General features: G+C 53.0%; 2 protein-coding genes across 2 annotated transcripts in view; one reads left to right on the top strand and one right to left on the bottom strand.

Annotated features, from left to right (window-relative positions):
* The window catches only part of LOC142282262 (vacuolar ATPase assembly protein VMA22-like), a 50134-nt gene extending 40613 nt beyond the window's left edge, over positions 1 to 9521 (top strand). Inside the window, exon 4 of the mRNA XM_075332955.1 lies at positions 9366 to 9521. Within this exon, the coding sequence (XP_075189070.1) occupies positions 9366 to 9475 (110 nt within the window). The 3' untranslated portion in view covers positions 9476 to 9521. The remainder of the gene's footprint in view (positions 1 to 9365) is intronic.
* Positions 9522 to 10028: 507 nt separating this feature from the next.
* LOC142282265 (tubulin alpha-3 chain-like) overlaps positions 10029 to 20114 on the bottom strand; it is a 67037-nt gene continuing 56951 nt past the window's right edge. The window contains exon 5 of the mRNA XM_075332958.1: positions 10029 to 10405. Coding sequence (XP_075189073.1) covers positions 10109 to 10405 — 297 coding nt within the window. The 3' untranslated portion in view covers positions 10029 to 10108. The remainder of the gene's footprint in view (positions 10406 to 20114) is intronic.

The following is a 20114-nucleotide window of genomic DNA, read 5'->3' as shown; positions in this document are numbered from 1 at the left end:
GTTGGGGTATGTTCGGTTTGGGCTGGGGTAAGGATGTATCCTTTCCCTTGGATTGTTTGATGATTTCATCCAAACGCTCGCCAAACAATCGGTCGCCAGAAATTGGCAAACTAGTTAAGCGCTTTTTGGAAGCAGAATCTGCCTTCCATTCCCGTAGCCACAAGGCCCTGCGGAGTACCACCGAATTGGCGGATGCAACCGCCGTACGGCTCGCAGAGTCCAGGACAGCATTAATAGCGTAAGACGCCATTGCTGACGTCTGAGCGGTTATGGACGCCACCTGCGGCGCGGATGTGCGTGTGGCTGCGTCAATTTGCGCTTGACCTGCTGATATAGCTTGTAGCGCCCATACGGCTGCGAATGCTGGGGCAAAAGAAGCGCCGATAGCTTCATAGATGGATTTCAACCAGAGCTCCATCTGTCTGTCAGTGGCATCTTTGAGTGAAGCCCCATCTTCAACTGCAAGTATGGATCTAGCCGCCAGTCTGGAGATTGGAGGATCCACCTTGGGACACTGAGTCCAACCCTTGACCACGTCAGGGGGAAAGGGATAACGTGTATCCTTAAGGCGCTTAGAAAAACGCTTATCTGGACAAGCATGGTGATTCTGGACTGCCTCTCTGAAATCAGAGTGGTCCAGAAACGAAGGGAATTTTGTTACTTACCGTAAATTCCTTTTCTTCTAGCTCTTATTGGGAGACCCAGACGATTGGGTGTATAGCTACTGCCTCCGGAGGCCACACAAAGCATTACACTAAAAAGTGTAAGGCCCCTCCCCTTCTGGCTATACACCCCCAGTGGGATCACTGGCTCACCAGTTTTAGTGCAAAAGCAAGAAGGAGGAAAGCCAATAACTGGTTTAAACAAATTCTCTCCGAGTAACATCGGAGAACTGAAAACCGTTCAACATGAACAACATGTGTACCCGCAAACAAACCAAAAATCCCGAAGGACAACAGGGCGGGTGCTGGGTCTCCCAATAAGAGCTAGAAGAAAAGGAATTTACGGTAAGTAACAAAATTCCCTTCTTCTTCGGCGCTCTATTGGGAGACCCAGACGATTGGGACGTCCAAAAGCTGTCCCTGGGTGGGTAAAGAAATACCTCATGTTAGAGCTGCAAGACAGCCCTCCCCTACGGGGAGGCAACTGCCGCCTGCAGGACTCTTCTACCTAGGCTGGCGTCCGCCGAAGCATAGGTATGCACCTGATAATGTTTGGTGAAAGTGTGCAGACTCGACCAGGTAGCTGCCTGGCACACCTGTTGAGCCGTAGCCTGGTGTCGTAATGCCCAGGAAGCACCCACGGCTCTGGTTGAATGGGCCTTCAGCCCTGATGGAACCGGAAGCCCAGCAGAACGGTAGGCTTCAAGAATTGGTTCCTTGATCCCTCTAGCCAGGGCGGCCTTAGAAGCCTGCGACCCTTTGCGCTGACCAGCGACAAGGACAAAGAGTGCATCCGAACGGCGCAAGGGCGCCGTGCGGGAAATGTAGATTCTGAGTGCTCTCACCAGATCTAACAAATGTAAATCCTTCTCATGAACTGCATGAGGACAAAACGAAGGCAAGGAGATATCCTGATTAAGATGAAAAGAGGATACCACCTTCGGGAGAAACTCCTGAATGGGGCGCAGCACTACCTTGTCCTGGTGGAAGACCAGGAAGGGAGTCTTGGATGACAGCGCTGCCAGCTCAGACACTCTCCGAAGAGATGTGATCGCTACCAGAAAAGCCACGTTCTGGGATAGTCTAGAAAGTGAAACCTCCCTCAGAGGCTCGAAGGGCGGCTTCTGGAGGGCAACTAGTACCCTGTTCAGATCCCATGGATCTAACGGCCGCTTGTACGGGGGAACGATATGGCAAACCCCCTGTAGGAACGTGCGCACCATAGGAAGGCGTGCCAAACGCCTCTGAAAAAAGACGGATAGCGCCGATACCTGACCTTTAAGGGAGCCGAGCGCCAAACCTTTTTCTAACCCAGATAGCAGGAAAGAAAGAAAGGTAGGCAATGCAAATGGCCAGGGAGACCCTCCCTGAGCAGAGCACCAGGATAAGAATATCCTCCACGTTCTGTGGTTCTTAGCGGACGTGGGCTTCCTAGCCTGTCTCATGGTGGCAACGACCCCGTGGAATAATCCTGAAGACGCTAGGATCCAGGACTCAATGGCCACACAGTCAGGTCCAGGGCCGCAGAATTCCGATGGAAAAACGGCCCTTGGGACAGTAAGTCTGGTCGGTCTGGTAGTGCCCACGGTTGGCCGACCGTGAGCTGCCACAGATCCGGATACCACGCCCTCCTCGGCCAGTCTGGGGCGACGAGTATGACGCGGCTGCAATCGGATCTGATCTTGCGTAGCACTCTGGGCAAGGGTGCCAGAGGTGGAAACACATAAGGGAGCCGGAACTGCGACCAATCTTGCACTAGGGCGTCTGCCGCCAGCGCTCTTTGATCGCGAGACCGTGCCATGAAGGTTGGGACCTTGTTGTTGTGCCGGGACGCCATTAGGTCGACGTCCGGCCTTCCCCAGCGGCGACAGATTTCCTGAAACACGTCCGGGTGAAGGGACCATTCCCCTGCGTCCATGCCCTGGCGACTGAGGAAGTCTGCCTCCCAGTTTTCTACGCCGGGGAAGTGAACTGCGGATATGGTGGAGGCCGTGGCATCCACCCACATCAGAATCCGCCGGACTTCCTGGAAAGCTTGCCGACTGCGTGTCCCTCCTTGGTGATTGATGTATGCCACCGCTGTGGAGTTGTCCGACTGAATTCGGATCTGCTTTCTTTCCAGCCACTGCTGGAAGGCTAGTAGGGCAAGATACACTGCTCTGATTACCAGAACATTGATCTGAAGGGTGGACTCCTGCTGAGTCCACGGACCCTGAGCCCTGTGGTGGAGAAAAACCGCTCCCCACCCTGACAGACTCGCGTCTGTCGTGACCACCGCCCAAGACGGTGGTAGGAAGGATCTTCCCTGTGATAATGAGGTGGGAAGAAGCCACCATTGCAGAGAGTCCTTGCCGTCTGTGAAAGGGATACTTTCTTGTACAGGGATGTTGACTTCCCGTCTCATTGGCGGAGAATGTCCCATTGAAGTGGACGCAGATGAAACTGCGCAAACGGAACCGCCTCCATTGCCGCCACTATCTTCCCGAGGAAGTGCATGAGGCGTCTTAAGGAGTGCGACTGACCTTGAAGGAGAGTCTGCACCCCAGTCTGTAGTGACCGCTGCTTGTCCAGCGGAAGCTTCACTACCGCTGAGAGGGTATGAAACTCCATGCCAAGATACGTTAGTGATTGGGTCGTGACAGGTTTGACTTTGAGAAGTTGATGATCCACCCGAACGTCTGGAGAGTCTCCAGCGCAACATTCAGGCTGAGTTGGCATGCCTCTTGAGAGGGTGCCTTGACAAGTAGATCGTCCAAGTAAGGGATCACAGAGTGTCCCTGTGAGTGCAAGACTGCTACCACTGCCGTCATGACCTTGGCGAACACCCGTGGGGCTGTCGCTAGCCCGAATGGCAGAGCTACGAACTGAAGATGGTCGTTTCCTATCACGAAATGTAGAAAAACATTGGTGCTCTGTAGCAATCGGCACGTGGAGATAAGCATCTTTGATGTCTATTGATGCTAGGAAATTTCCTTGAGACATTGAGGCAATGACGGAGCGGAGGGTATCATCCGGAACCGCCTGGCCTCCACGTGCTTGTTGAGCAGTTTTAGGTCCAGAACGGAACGGAAAGAGCCATCCTTGTTTGGCACCACAACCAGATTGGAGGAAAACCGTGTCTTGTTCCTGAAGAGGAACCGGGATTACCACTCCTTCTGCCTGCAGAAGAGCATCGGCTCGGTGGGGAGGTGGGGACGTTCTGAAGAATCGAGTCGGAGGACGAGAACAGAACTCTGTCCTGTGCACGTGGGCACATTGTCCCTCACCCACCGGTCTGTGACCTGTGGCAGCTAAATGTCGCCAAAGGCGAGCGAGTCTGCCATCAACCGCGGATGCGGAAAGATGAGAGAGCTGAGAGTCATGAGGAGACCGCCTGGTAGCGGTTCCTCCGGCTGCCTTCCTTGGGCGTGATTGAGCCCGGCCGGCAGCTGAGCCCCTCTGAGGCTTTTCAGCCCTTTTGGACGAGGACAATTGGGACCTGCCCGAGCCTGGGAAGGACCGAAACCTCGACTGTCCTTCCAGGACAGCATTAATAGGGTAAGTCGCAATGCAGACATTGCGAGGTTACGGACGCCCCTGCGGCACAGATGTACCTGTGCTCAAGACCAGCTGCGCAAGAACAGCTGAAGAGCTTAGGGTGCCCATACGGCTGTGAATGCCGGAGCAACCGACACGCCGATAGCCTCATAGACAGATTTCAACCAGAGTCCATCTGTCTGTCAATGGCATCTGTAAGTGAAGTCCCATCTCCACTGCAACTATGGCTCTAGCCGCAAGCCTGGAGATCGGAGAATCCACCTTTGGACCCTGGGTCCAACGCCTGACCACTTCAGGGGGAAAGTGATAACGTGTATCCTTAATACGTTTGGAGAAAACGCTTATCTGGGAAGCGTGGTGTTCCTGGACTGCTTCTCTGAAGTCAGCGTGGCCAGAACAATACTCAATATAAGTTTGAGCTACTGAAATGGGACTTCTCCTGCTGTGAAGCTGACTCCTCCGCTGGGGGAGCTGAGGGAGAAAAGATCCAACATTCCATTGATGGACGCTATAGGATCATTCCTAATGGCGTCACCATCCGGTGTATCCGGAGTGAGAGCGGTGTCAGGACCAAAGTCCTGATCAGCTACGTCTGCCTCATCATACAGAGAGCCTCCTGGGACCCCCCCGGAGCACCGATTTTTCCAAGTGAGGGTGGCCAGGGAGCAATGATCCAGATTGCCCAAGGCCTGTCCGGACTGCAAGTCTCTATGTCATTGCAACTCCGTCCCTGTCCTTGGACAGGGTTGAGAGGTGGTTCTTTTGGCCACGTCAAGTAGAGACCCCGGCTGACCAAGTGCTACAGGGGAGCATTGCACACAATGGGGAGCAGTGCCGTGGAACAGTATCACATGCAGTAAAAACAGCATCGAAAGCCTGTGTTGCTTATATGCTGCTGCCGACTTATAGAGCCAAGAATGGCGACCGTACAGTGCAATGTATATCATACAAGCATAAAGTACAAATGAACACTGCAGCACATGCAATACAAGCAGCATAGAAAGCCTGCTTTTCTGCTGCTGTAGACTAGCCATCTAGGGGAATATAGCCCAGAATAGCGACCATACAGTGCAATGTATAGCATACAAGCATAAGTACAAATGAACACTGCAACACCTGCAATACAAGCAGCATAGAAAAAAAAAACCTGTGCCTCAGCACCCTTGCTTTTCTGCTGCTGTAGTCTAGCCATTCTATGGCGAATATAGCCAAGACTAGCGACCGTACAGTGCAGTGTATAGCATACAAGCATAAATACACATGAACACCTCAGTACGTGCAATACAAGCAGCATAGAAAGCCTGTGCCTTAGCACCCATGCTTTCCTGCTGCTGATGTGTCGCCATCTAAGAGGGCATATAGCCCAAAATAGCGACCTATGCAGTGTAAGCTTAAAATACAAATAGACAAACTGCGGTATTTAGTGTCAGCACCCCAGGTGCCGCTTACCGCCCGCCTATAAGCGGGTGTGTGGTCGCCCTAGTCCTGTGCCTGTTTGCCCAGAGTCCGTTCTCTCAGCTCGGACTGCAGGAATGGCTGCCGGCGTCCTTCTCCAGCTCGTGTGAGTAGGGGCGGGCCGTGGGCGTGCCCCAAGTCAGAGCGGGAAACCGGCGTCCCACAGTGTCTAGTGAGAGGGCTGGAGCATGTAAATAAGGCTCCAGCCCTCGGCGCTGCTGATTGTACAGCGTCTCTCCCCTACCCTGATTGACAGGGTGGGGGCGGGAACGAAGCGGAGCTAGGCCGCAAAAGCCGGGGACTGGATTTATAAGCGCCGCCGCCGTAAAAGCGCGGTCGGCGCTAAGTCCCCGGCGCACTACAAGTCCCAGCCGCGCCGCCGCTCCCGGAGCGTCCGGCGCGGTAGTTCCCAATAAATAAAGTCACTCAGCTAGGCTGCAGTGACTGTAACCCTTTACTGTCCCCGGCGCACTAGCACACCCAGCAAGTCTGGAGTGTGCTGTGCCTGTGTACGGGGACACAGAGTACCTGAATGGTGCAGGGCCATGTCCCTGAACGGCACTCCCGCTCCACATCCAGCAGGTTCAATGGGTCTGTGGATGGAGCCCGGCCTCAGGGCTTTGGGGCCGGTAAGATCCCACTTCCTCAGAGCCCCTCAGGGGGATGGGGAAGGAAAACAGCATGTGGGCTCCAGCCTCCGTACCAGCAATAGGTACCTCAACCTTACAAACCACCAGTGGGGTGAGAAGGGAGCATGCTGGGGGCCCCATATGGGCCCTCTTTTCTTCCATCCGATATAGTCAGCAGCTACTGCTGACTACAAACAGTGGAGCTATGCGTGGATGTCTGACCTCCTTCGCACAAAGCCGAAAACTGGTGAGCCAGTGATCCCACTGGGGGTGTATAGCCAGAAGGGGAGGGGCCTTACACTTTTTAGTGTAATGCTTTGTGTGGCCTCCGGAGGCAGTAGCTATACACCCAATCGTCTGGGTCTCCCAATAGAGTGCCGAAGAAATACTCGTTGTACGCTTGGGAAACCTGAAACGGAATTTCTCCTGCTGAGAAGCTGACTCCTCCACCGGAGGAGCTGAGGGAGAAATATCCAACATTTTATTGATGGACGCAATAAGATCGTTCACTATTGCGTCCCCGTAAGGAGTATCAAGATTGAGAGCGGCCTCAGGATCAGAATCCTGATCAGCTACCTCCGCGTCATCAACCAGAGATTCCCCCCTCTGAGACCCTGCACAATATGATGATGTCGAGGGAATTGCCAAGCGAGCTCGCTTAGTCGGTCTGGGACTGGGGTCTGTGTCAGAGCCCTCAGCCAGGTTTCTATGATAATCCCCGGGGGGACATTGTTGGTCCAACTGAGGGGGGCCAGGGAACAATGATTCAACAGAGTCCCTGTGCTGAGATACCGGTCTGGACTGCAAGGCTTCTAGTATCTTAGCCATAGTCTCAGAGAGTTTATCCTTAAAGACTGCAAACTCCGTCCCTGTCACCTGGACAGTGTCAGCAGGTGGCTCCCCCTGGGCCCCCCCTAGCAGAGGCTCCGGCTGAGTAAGTGCAGCAGGGGCCGAGCAATGCACACAGTGAGGGTCAGTGGAACCTGCCGGTAGCGGCGTCGTACATGCGGCGCAGGCAGCATAGTAAGCCTGTGTTTTGGCACCCCTGCCTTTTGTGGGCGCCATGCTATGTCTTCCCTGAGTAACACAATAGGGAATATAGCCAGAAAGCAACTGTGCACTATACAGTGTAAAATATCATAAACATATAATTACACTTCTGCACACTGGGGCTAGCACCACAGGTGCTGCTTACCACCCGATTAAAACGGTTGTGAGGCCACCATAATCCCTGCCTGGGTCTCCCAGAATTTGTCCCCCTCTGCAGCGTCCGAGGAGCTGACAGGAATGGCTGCCGGCGTCCTGAGGAGATGAGGGAGCTGTGGGCGTGACCCAGAAAGTGCGGGAACTGGTGCCTCACAGTGCACAGTAAGGGGGGTGGAGTATGCAAAGCATGCTCCAGCCCTCACTGCTGCACGTCTGTACAGCGTCCCGCCCTACCCCTGCCTGTCAGGGCTGTGGGCGGGAGGAGGAAACACTAGGCCGTACAAGCCGGGGACTCAAGTAATAAGCGCGGCTGCCATAAAAGCGCGGCCGCGAGGAAGTCCCCGGCGCACTACAAGTCCCAGCCGCGCCGCAGTGTTAAAACATGGCGGCGGCGGTAGTGCGGTAGTCCCCCTACATAAACACACTCAGCGACGCTGAGTGTGTAATGGCACATTAACCCGGTCAGCGCCGCGGTCCCCGGTGCACTAGCACACCCAGCAATGCTGTAGTGTTGCTGTGCGCGGTCCCCACAGGGACACAGAGTACCTCCAAGTAGCAGGGCCATGTCCCTGAACGATACCCGGCTCCTATCCAGCAGGCTCCACAGGAGTTGTGGATGAAGCACGGTCTCAGTGCCTGGAGACCGATAGGATCCCACTTCACCCAGAGCCCTAAGGGGGATGGGGAAGGAAAAACAGCATGTGGGCTCCAGCCTCCGTACCCGCAATGGATACCTCAACCTTAACCACACCGCCGACAAGAGTGGGGTGAGAAGGGAGCATGCTGGGGGCCCTATATGGGCCCACTTTTCTTCCATCCGACATAGTCAGCAGCTGCTGCTGACTAATCTGTGGAGCTGTGCTGTGCATGTCTGCCTCCTTCGCACAAAGCAAAAAACTGAGGAGCCCGTGGGAGCACGGGGGGTGTATAGGCAGAAGGGGAGGGGCTTTACACTTTTAGTGTAATACTTTGTGCGGCCTCCGGAGGCATAGCCTATACACCTAATTGTCTGGGTCTCCCAATGGAGCGACAAAGAAAAAACGCATTTTTTTTTAAACCCATAGGTTTTGCTGGGGAATGACTGTAGCAATGTTAAAAACATTTTCTGCAGCAAATCTGTGGTAAAAGCCGCAGCGTGTGCACAGGGCCTTAAAAAGCAGCAAATAGTTTGATGAATTTGTCGCAAACCACTGTCACTAAGGGAAGAGTCGGACGGGGATGGCAGGCTTGGACTGGCCGGCGGCTCTCCCCACCCGAGCACAACGGCCTCATGCTCCTCTATGCAGCAGTCACTCTTTGGTGGGGAGAGCCGCCGGCCAGTCCAAGCATTGCAATCCCCGTCCGAGTTATAAGATCGTCTGACTCTTCACAGATTAAAGCTTTGTGCCCACGGGACTCTGTACCAGTGGATTTTGCTGCTGAAAACCTGCGGATTTATCTCGATTTTCTAGATAAATCCGGAGGTTTTAGCAAGTACAGACACTCCCCATGTTATCCTATGGGACATGGGGAGTGCTGTGTCCATGCTGCGGTATGTGCGGCTGCAGAATATGCTGCAGATGTCCTGCAGCCGCACGTAACTACATGTCAATTATTCCTGCGGACGTTCCGCCTCTCCACTATGGAGACTTCCGTGGGTAAGTCACATGAATGTCCGCAGGTTTCCCGCAGATATTTCGTTGGAATCCCGTAGTTATGGATAGCTGCGGATTCCGGGGATCAGCTGCGGGAAACCTGCGGATATATCCGCGAGTACAGTGTCCCGGGGCCACATAGCCTAAGAGGTTTTCATGTAGAAACCCCTGTGAAATGCTGTGATGTATCAGGGCCCCAGTGTCAGCGCTCCGTACTTATCACCGGCTGTTACTCTTTGCAGTGTACATGATAAAGCTGGGCACCCTGGAGAATGAGGGCACGGCAGAGGTGGAGTGGCGCTGGCATCCATACACCAACACCGCTAAGAAGAGGAAATATCTCACCCAATGAATAGTATTTGTGTGTTACCTGTAAATAAAGATCTTTATATAAGGACGGGACGTGGAGAATCTCTTCAATGTAACTTATTTTAATGAGTGTAAACTGTAACCTACAGAGAACAAGTAACAGAATAACCACTAATAACTGCTAATAACCACTAATAACTGCTAATAACCACTAATAACTGCTAATAACCCCTAATAACTGCTAATAACCCCTAATACCTGCTAATAACCCCTAATAACTGCTAATAACCACTAATAACTGCTAATAACCACTAATAACTGCTAATAACCACTAATAACTGCTAATAACCACTAATAACTGCTAATAACCCCTAATAACTGCTAATAACCACTAATAACTGCTAATAACCACTAATAACTGCTAATAACCACTAATAACTGCTAATAACCCCTAATAACTGCTAATAACCACTAATAACTGCTAATAACCACTAATAACTGCTAATAACCCCTAATAACTGCTAATAACCCCTAATAACCCCTAATAACTGCTAATAACCCCTAATAACTGCTAATAACCCCTAATAACTGCTAATAACCACTAATAACTGCTAATAACCACTAATAACTGCTAATAACCACTAATACCTCTCCTATCCCATCGGCTGCTCCTTCCTCAGTACTCCTCTCCCTCTTCAGCCTCCGCGTCTACAGAGTCTATTCCCACTTCTTCGTAGTCCTTTTCCAGCGCGGCCAGATCTTCTCGGGCCTCGGAGAACTCTCCTTCCTCCATTCCCTCTCCCACGTACCAGTGCACGAAGGCTCGCTTGGCGTACATCAGATCGAACTTGTGGTCCAGCCGGGCCCAGGCCTCTGCGATGGCCGTAGTGTTGCTCAGCATGCACACAGCGCGCTGCACTTTGGCCAGGTCTCCCCCGGGCACCACTGTTGGGGGCTGGTAGTTGATTCCGACCTGAGGGGAGAGGTAATAAGCGGTGAGCTCTGACAGCCGGCTTCTATGCAGCGTAAGGAGACTCCCAACTCCCATTTGGCTGATTCTTAATTCATTTAGGCTAAGTTCACACTTCCGTTGTTTTGCTTCAGTCACAATCCATCGCCTTGAGGAATTACGGTATCCTGCAAAATATTTTGCAGGAATCCAGTTTTTCCCCATAGACTTCTATTAGCGACAGATTGTGACTGATGATGCTGCGTTGCATCCGCTGCGTGACGGTCAGTTGTTTTTTGACTGACCGCCGGGCGGGAGCAACGCAGCATGTAACGGTTTGATCCGTAGGATTTCGTGCGCATGCGCTCTCTGGCTCCCTGCACCCGTAACCAGGATACACATAGGGTTACTAACCAATGCGCTTTGGTTAGTTACCCGATATTTACACTGGTTACGTGTGCAGGGAGCCAGCGCTGAGCGGTGTATGCTGGTAACCAAGATAAATATCGGGTAACCAAGCAAAGAAGGGAATTTTGTTACTTACCGTAAATTCCTTTTCTTCTAGCTCCTATTGGGAGACCCAGACGATTGGGTGTATAGCACTGCCTCCGGAGGCCACACAAAGCAATTACACTAAAAAGTGTAAGGCCCCTCCCCTTCTGGCTATACACCCCCAGTGGGATCACTGGCTCACCAGTTTTAGTGCAAAAGCAAGAAGGAGGAAAGCCAATAACTGGTTTAAACAAATTCACTCCGAAGTAACATCGGAGAACTGAAAACCGTTCAACATGAACAACATGTGTACCCGAAAAACAACCAAAAATCCCGAAGGACAACAGGGCGGGTGCTGGGTCTCCCAATAGGAGCTAGAAGAAAAGGAATTTACGGTAAGTAACAAAATTCCCTTCTTCTTCGGCGCTCCATTGGGAGACCCAGACGATTGGGACGTCCAAAAGCTGTCCCTGGGTGGGTAAAGAATACCTCATGTTAGAGCTGCAAGACAGCCCTCCCCTATAGGGAGGCAACTGCCGCCTGCAGGACTCTTCTACCTAGGCTGGCGTCCGCCGAAGCATAGGTATGCACCTGATAATGTTTGGTGAAAGTGTGCAGACTCGACCAGGTAGCTGCCTGGCACACCTGTTGAGCCGTAGCCTGGTGTCGCAATGCCCAGGACGCACCCACGGCTCTGGTAGAATGGGCCTTCAGCCCTGATGGAACCGGAAGCCCAGCAGAACGGTAGGCTTCAAGAATTGGTTCTTTGATCCATCGAGCCAGGGTGGCCTTAGAAGCCTGCGACCCTTTGCGCTTACCAGCGACAAGGACAAAGAGTGCATCCGAACGGCGCAAGGGCGCCGTGCGGGAAATGTAGATTCTGAGTGCTCTCACCAGATCCAACAAATGTAAATCCTTCTCATACCGATGAACTGCATGAGGACAAAACGAAGGCAAAGAGATATCCTGATTAAGATGAAAAGAGGATACCACCTTCGGGAGAAACTCCTGAATGGGGCGCAGCACTACCTTGTCCTGGTGGAAGACCAGGAAGGGAGCCTTGGATGATAGCGCTGCCAGCTCAGACACTCTCCGAAGAGATGTGATCGCTACCAGAAAAGCCACTTTCTGTGATAGTCTAGAAAGTGAAACCTCCCTCAGAGGCTCGAAGGGCGGCTTCTGGAGGGCAACTAGTACCCTGTTCAGATCCCATGGATCTAACGGCCGCTTGTACGGGGGTACGATATGGCAAACCCCCTGTAGGAACGTGCGCACCTTAGGAAGGCGTGCCAAACGCCTCTGAAAAAAGACGGATAGCGCCGAGACCTGACCTTTAAGGGAGCCGAGCGACAAACCTTTTTCTAACCCAGATTGCAGGAAAGAAAGAAAGGTAGGCAATGCAAATGGCCAGGGGGACACTCCCTGAGCATAGCACCAGGATAAGAATATCCTCCACGTTCTGTGGTAGATCTTAGCGGACGTGGGCTTCCTAGCCTGTCTCATGGTGGCAACGACCCCTTGGGATAATCCTGAAGACGCTAGGATCCAGGACTCAATGGCCACACAGTCAGGTTCAGGGCCGCAGAATTCCGATGGAAAAACGGCCCTTGGGACAGTAAGTCTGGTCGGTCTGGTAGTGCCCACGGTTGGCCGACCGTGAGCTGCCACAGATCCGGATACCACGCCCTCCTCGGCCAGTCTGGGGCGACGAGTATGACGCGGCTGCAATCGGATCTGATCTTGCGTAGCACTCTGGGCAAGAGTGCCAGAGGTGGAAACACATAAGGGAGCCGGAACTGCGACCAATCTTGCACTAGGGCGTCTGCCGCCAGCGCTCTTTGATCGCGAGACCGTGCCATGAAGGTTGGGACCTTGTTGTTGTGCCGGGACGCCATGAGGTCGACGTCCGGCCTTCCCCATCGGCGACAGATTTCCTGAAACACGTCTGGGTGAAGGGACCATTCCCCTGCGTCCATGCCCTGGCGACTGAGGAAGTCTGCTTCCCAGTTTTCTACGCCGGGGATGTGAACTGCGGATATGGTGGAGGCCGTGGCTTCCACCCACATCAGAATCCGCCGGACTTCCTGGAAGGCTTGCCGACTGCGTGTCCCCCCTTGGTGGTTGATGTATGCCACCGCTGTGGAGTTGTCCGACTGAATTCGGATCTGCCTTCCTTCCAGCCACTGCTGGAAGGCTAGTAGGGCAAGATATACTGCTCTGATTTCCAGAACATTGATCTGAAGGGTGGACTCCTGCTGAGTCCACGTACCCTGAGCCCTGTGGTGGAGAAAAACTGCTCCCCACCCTGACAGACTCGCGTCTGTCGTGACCACCGCCCAAGACGGTGGTAGGAAGGATCTTCCCTGTGATAATGAGGTGGGAAGAAGCCACCACTGCAGAGAGTCCTTGGCCGTCTGGGAAAGGGAGACTTTCCTGTCCAGGGATTTTGACTTCCCGTCCCATTGGCGGAGAATGTCCCATTGAAGTGGGCGCAGATGAAACTGCGCAAACGGAACCGCCTCCATTGCCGCCACCATCTTCCCGAGGAAGTGCATGAGGCGTCTTAAGGAGTGCGACTGACTTTGAAGGAGAGCCTGCACCCCAGTCTGTAGAGACCGCTGCTTGTCCAGCGGAAGCTTCACTATCGCTGAGAGAGTATGAAACTCCATGCCAAGATATGTTAGTGATTGGGTCGGTGACAGATTTGACTTTGAGAAGTTGATGATCCACCCGAACGTCTGGAGAGTCCCCAGTGCAACAGTCAAGCTGAGTTGGCATGCCTCTTGAGAGGGTGCCTTGACCAGTAGATCGTCCAAGTAAGGGACCACAGAGTGTCCCTGAGAGTGCAAGACTGCTACCACTGCCGCCATGATCTTGGTGAACACCCGTGGGGCTGTCGCCAGACCAAATGGCAGAGCTACGAACTGAAGATGGTCGTCTCCTATCACGAAGCGTAGAAAGCGTTGGTGCTCTGTAGCAATCGGCACGTGGAGATAAGCATCCTTGATGTCTATTGATGCTAGGAAATCTCCTTGAGACATTGAGGCAATGACTGAGCGGAGGGATTCCATCCGGAACCGCCTGGCGTTCACATGCTTGTTGAGCAGTTTTAGGTCCAGAACAGGACGGAATGAGCCGTCCTTTTTTGGCACCACAAAGAGATTGGAGTAAAAACCTTGACCTCGTTCCTGAAGAGGAACAGGGATCACCACTCCTTCTGCTCTTAGAGAATTCACCGCCTGCAGAAGGGCATCTGATCGGTCGGGATGTGGGGAAGTTCTGAAGAACCGAGGCGGAGGACGAGAACTGAACTCTATCCTGTACCCGTGAGACAAAATGTCTGTTACCCACCGGTCTTTGACCTGTGGCAGCCAAATGTCGCAAAAGCGGGAGAGCCTGCCACCGACCGAGGATGCGGAGGGAGGCGGCCGAAAGTCATGAGGCAGCCGCCTTGGAAGCGGTACCTCCGGTTGCTTTCTTGGGGCGTGAGTGAGCCCGCCAGGAATCAGAGCTCCTTTGCTCTTTCTGAGTCCCTTTGGACGAGGAGAATTGGGGCTTGCCCGAGCCTCGAAAGGACCGAAACTTTGACTGCCACTTCCTCTGTGGAGGTTTGCTTGATCTGGGCTGGGGTAAGGAGGAGTCCTTACCTTTGGACTGTTTAATGATTTCCGCCAATTGCTCACCAAACAGTCTGTCTCCAGATAATGGCAAGCTGGTTAAACATTTTTTAGAAGCAGAATCTGCTTTCCATTCCTTTAACCACAAGGCTCTGCGCAAAACTACAGAGTTGGCGGATGCCATTGAGGTACGGCTCGTAGAGTCCAGTACCGCATTGATAGCGTAGGTCGCAAACGCAGACATTTGCGTAGTTAGGGACGCCACTTGCGGCACTGCTGGACGTATGAGAGAGTCCACCTGTGCCAGACCAGCTGAAATAGCTTGGAGCGCCCACACGGCCGCGAATGCTGGAGCAAACGACGCGCCAATAGCTTCATAGACAGATTTCAACCAAAGGTCCATCTGTCTGTCATTGGCATCTTTAAGTGAAGCCCCATCCTCCACTGCAACTATGGATCTAGCTGCAAGCCTGGATATTGGAGGGTCCACTTTTGGACACTGGGTCCAGCGTTTGACCACGTCAGGGGGAAAAGGATAACGTGTATCCTTAAGGCGTTTAGAAAAACGCTTGTCCGGATAAGTATTGTGTTTCTGGATGGATTCTCTGAAGTCAGAGTGGTCCAGAAAGAAGGGAATTTTGTTACTTACCGTAAATTCCTTTTCTTCTAGCTCTTATTGGGAGACCCAGACGATTGGGGTATAGCTACTGCCTCCGGAGGCCACACAAAGCACTACACTAAAAAGTGCTAGGCCCCTCCCCTTCTGGCTATACCCCCCCGTGGTATCACGGGTTCTCCAGTTTTAGTGCCAAAGCAAGAAGGAGGAAAGCCAATAACTGGTTTAAACAAATTAACTCCGAGTAACATCGGAGAACTGAAAAACCGTTCAACATGAACAACATGTGTACCCGCAAACAACAAAAAAATCCCGAAGGACAACAGGGCGGGTGCTGGGTCTCCCAATAAGAGCTAGAAGAAAAGGAATTTACGGTAAGTAACAAAATTCCCTTCTTCTTCAGCGCTCTATTGGGAGACCCAGACGATTGGGACGTCCAAAAGCTGTCCCTGGGTGGGTAAAGAAATACCGCATGTTAGAGCTGCAAAACAGCCCTCCCCTACGGGGGTGTCACTGCCGCCTGCAGGACTCTTCCACCTAAGCTGGCGTCCGCCGAAGCATAGGTATGCACCTGATAATGCTTGGTGAAAGTGTGCAGACTGGACCAGGTAGCTGCCTGGCACACTTGTTGAGCCGAAGCCTGGTGTCGTAATGCCCAGGACGCACCCACGGCTCTGGGTGAGTGGGCTTTTAGCCCTGAAGGAACCGGAAGCCCCGCAGAACGGTAGGCCTCTACAATTGGTTCTTTGATCCATCGAGCCAGGGTGGCTTTAGAAGCCTGCAACCCCTTGCGCGGACCAGCGACAAGGACAAAAAATGCATCGGAACGGCGCATGGGCGCCGTGCGGGAAAAGTAGATTCTGAGTGCTCTCACCAGATCTAACAAACGTAAGTCCTTTCCATACCGGTGAACCGGATGAGGACAAAAGGAAGGCAAGGATATATCCTGATTAAGATGAAATGAAGATACGACCTTAGGGAGAAACTCCGGAATGGTGCGCAGCACTACCTTGTCCTGGTGGAACACCAGGAAGGGAGCCTTGGATGACAGAGCTGCCAGCTCAGACACTCGCCGAAGCGATGTGATCGCAACGAGAAACGCCACCTTCTGTGACAGGCGAGAAAATGAAACTTCCTTCAGAGGCTCGAAAGGCGGCTTCTGGAGAGCAACTAGTACCCTGTTGAGATCCCATGGATCTAACGGCCGCTTGTACGGGGGTACGATATGACAGACCCCCTGTAGGAACGTGCGCACCTTAGAAAGACGTGCTAGACGCTTCCGAAAAAAACACGGATAGTGCCGAGACTTGCCCCTTAAGGGAGCCGAGCGACAAGCCCTTTTCTAACCCCGATTGCAGGAAGGAAAGAAAAGTAGGCAATGCAAATGGTCAGGGAGACCCTCCCTGAGCCGAGCACCAGGTTAAGAAAATCTTCCACGTTCTGTGGTAGATCTTAGCAGAAGTGGACTTCCTAGCCTGTTTCATGGTGGCAACGACCCCTTGGGATAATTCTGAAGACGCTAGGATCCAGGACTCAATGGCCACACAGTCAGGTTCAGGGCCGCAGAATTCCGATGGAAAAACGGCCCTTGGGACAGTAAGTATGGCCGGCCTGGTAGTGACCACGGTCGGCCGACCGTGAGACGCCACAGATCCGGGTACCACGATCTCCTCGGCCAGTCTGTGGCGACGAGTATGACGCGGCTGCAATCGGATCTGATTTTTGCGCAGTACTCTGGGCAAGATTGCCAGAGGTGGAAACACATATGGGAGCCGGAACTGCGACCAATCTTGCACTAAGGCGTCTGCCGCCAGAGCCCTGTGATCGCGCGATCGTGCCATAAATGCCGGGACCTTGTTGTTGTGCCGAGACGCCATTAGGTCGACGTCCGGCACCCCCCAGCGGCGACAGATTTCCTGAAACACGTCCGGGTGAAGGGACCATTCCCCTGCGTCCATACCCTGGCGACTGAGGAAGTCTGCTTCCCAGTTTTCTACGCCCGGGATGTGAACTGCGGATATGGTGGATGCTGTGTCCTCCACCCACATGAGGATTCGCCGGACTTCCTGGAAGGCTTGCCGACTGCGCGTCTCTCCTTGGTGGTTGATGTATGCCACCACTGTGGAGTTGTCCGACTGGAGTCGGATCTGCGCTCTTTCTACACTGCTGGAAAGCTAGTAGGGCAAGATACCCTGCCCTGATTTCCAGAACATTGATCTGAAGGGTGGACTCCTGCTGAGTCCACGTCCCCTGAGCCCTGTGGCGGAGACAAACTGCTCCCCACCCTGACAGACTCGTATCTGTCGTGACTACTGCCCAGGATGGGGGTAGGAAGGATCTTCACTGTGACAATGAGGTGGAAATACGCCACCATTGCAGAGAGTCCTTGGCCGTCTGGGAAAAGGAGACTTTCCTGTCCAGGGAGGTTGACTGCCCGTCCCATTGGCGGAGAATGTCCCATTGAAGTTGGCGCAGATGAAACTGCGCAAAGGGAACTGCCTCCATGGCTGCCACCATGTTCCCTAGGAAGTGCATGAGGCGCCTTAAGGGGTGCGACTGGCCTTGAAGGAGAGACTGCACCTCTGTCTGCAGTGAACGCTGCTTGTTCAGCGGAAGCTTCACTATCGCTGATAGAGTGTGAAACTCCATGCCGAGATACGTTAGTGATTGAGTCGGTGACAGATTTGACCTTGCCAAATTGATGATCCACCCGAAAGTCTGGAGAGTCTCCAGCGTAACATTCAGGCTGCGTTGGCATGCCTCGAGGGATGGTGCTTTGACGAGTAGATCGTCCAAGTAAGGGATCACCGAGTGTCCCTTAGAGTGCAAGACTGCTACCACTGCTGCCATGATCTTGGTGAACACCCGTGGGGCTGTCGCCAGACCGAATGGCAGAGCTACGAACTGAAGATGGTCGTCTCCTATCACAAAACGTAGAAAACGTTGGTGCTCCGTAGCAATTGGCACGTGGAGATAGGCATCTTTGATGTCTGTTGAGGCAAGGAAGTCTCCTCGAGACATTGAGGTAATGACGGATCGGAGGGATTCCATCCGGAACCGCCTGGCGTGCACATGATTGTTGAGCAGTTTTAGGTCCAGAACAGGACGGAAGGAGCCGTCCTGTTTTGGAGCCACAAAGAGATTGGAGTACAAACCCTCGCCCTCGTTCCTGAGGGGGGACAGGGATCACCACTCCTTCTGCTCTTAGAGCGTCCACCGCCTGCTGCTGGGCATCTGCTCGGTGGGGAGGTGGGGCCGTTCTGAATAATGGAGTCGGAGGACGAGAACAGAACACTGTCCTGTGCACGTGAGCACAATGTCCGTCACCCACCGGTCTGTGACCTGTGGCAGCTAAATGTCGCCAAAGGCGGTGGAGTCTGCCATCAACCGCGGATGCGGAGAGAGAGAGAGAGAGCTGAGAGTCATGAGGAGACCGCCTTGGTAGCGGTTTCTCCGGCTGCCTTCCTTGGGCGTGATTGAGCCCGGCCGGAATCTGAGCCCGTCTGAGGTTTTGTAGCCCTTTTGCACGAGGACAATTGGGACCTGCCCGAGCTTGGGAAGGACCGAAACCTCGACTGTACTTTTAGGACAGTTTTAATAGGGTAAGTCGCAGTGCAGACATTGCGGGGTTACGGACGCCTCTGCGGTACAGATGTACATGTGCTCAAGGCCAGCTGCGCAAGAACAGCTGAACAGGTTAGGTTGCCTATACGGCTGTGAATGCCGTGGCAACCGACACGCCGATAGCCTCCTAGACAGATTTCAACCAGAGTCCATCTGTCTGTGAATGGCAACTTTAAGTGAAGCCCCATCTCCAGTGCAACTATGTCTCTAGACGCAAGCCTGGAGATTGGAGAATCCACCTTTGGACCCTGGGTCCAGCGCTTGACCACGTCAGGGGAAAAGGGATAACGTGTATCTTTAAAAAACGTTTGGAGAAAACGCTTATCTGGTAAGCGTGGTGTTTCTGGACTGCTTCTCTGAAGTCAGCGTGGCCAGAAAAATACTCCATATCCGTTTGAGATACTGAAAAGGGACTTCTCCTGCTGTGAAGCTGACTCCTCCACTGGGGGAGCTGAGGGAGAAAGATCCAACCTTCCATTGATGGATGCTATAGGATCATTCCGTATGGCGTTACCATCCGGTGTATCCGGATTGAGAGCGATGTCAGGATCAAAGTCCTGGAGAGCTGCCTTATCATACAGAGAGTCCTCCTGGGACCCCCCGTTCCAAATGAGGTTGGTCAGGAAGATTGCCCATGGCCTGTCTGGACTGCAAGTCTCTATCTTATGACAATATATCTGTCGAAACTGCAACTCCGTCCCTGTCCTTGGACAGGGTTGACAGGTGGTTTCTTTGGCCACGACTAGTAGAGACCCCGGCAGACGAAGTGCTAGAGACCCCGGCAGACGAAGTGCTACAGGGGAGCATGCACACAATGGGACGGTGTCATGAATAGCATCCCATGTAGTAAAAACAGCACTGAAAATCTGTGTTGCTTTTTTGCCGCTGCCGACTAGCCATCTAGAAGTATATAGCCAAGATTGGTGACCGTACAGTGCAATGTATAGCATACAAGCATAAAGTACAAATGAACACTGCAGCCCAAGCAATACAAGCAGCATAGAAGCCTATGCCCTGGCACCCCTGCTCTTCTGCTGCTGTAGACTAGTCATCTAGGGGAATATAGCCCAGAAGAGTGACCATACAGTGCGATGCATAGCATACAAGCACAAGTACAAATGCACACTGCAGCCCATGCAATACAAGCAGCATAGAAAAAAACCTGTGCCCCAGCACCCTTGGTTTTCTGCTGCTGTAGTCTAGCCATTCCAGGAGAATATAGCTAAAACTAGCGACTGTACAGTGCAATGTATAGCATACAAGCATAAATACAAATGAACACTTCAGTACGTTCAATACAAGCAGCATAGAAAGCCTGTGCCTTAGCACACCTGCTTTCCTGCTGCTGATGTGTCGCTCTCCAAGCGGGCATATAGCGACCTAT

The sequence above is a fragment of the Anomaloglossus baeobatrachus genome, unplaced genomic scaffold (genome assembly GCF_048569485.1).
Source record: "Anomaloglossus baeobatrachus isolate aAnoBae1 unplaced genomic scaffold, aAnoBae1.hap1 Scaffold_503, whole genome shotgun sequence".
In the NCBI taxonomy this organism is placed as follows: domain Eukaryota; kingdom Metazoa; phylum Chordata; class Amphibia; order Anura; family Aromobatidae; genus Anomaloglossus; species Anomaloglossus baeobatrachus.
Note: the sequence above shows the minus strand (reverse complement) of the source record. Positions and strands in the feature narration are given on the sequence as shown.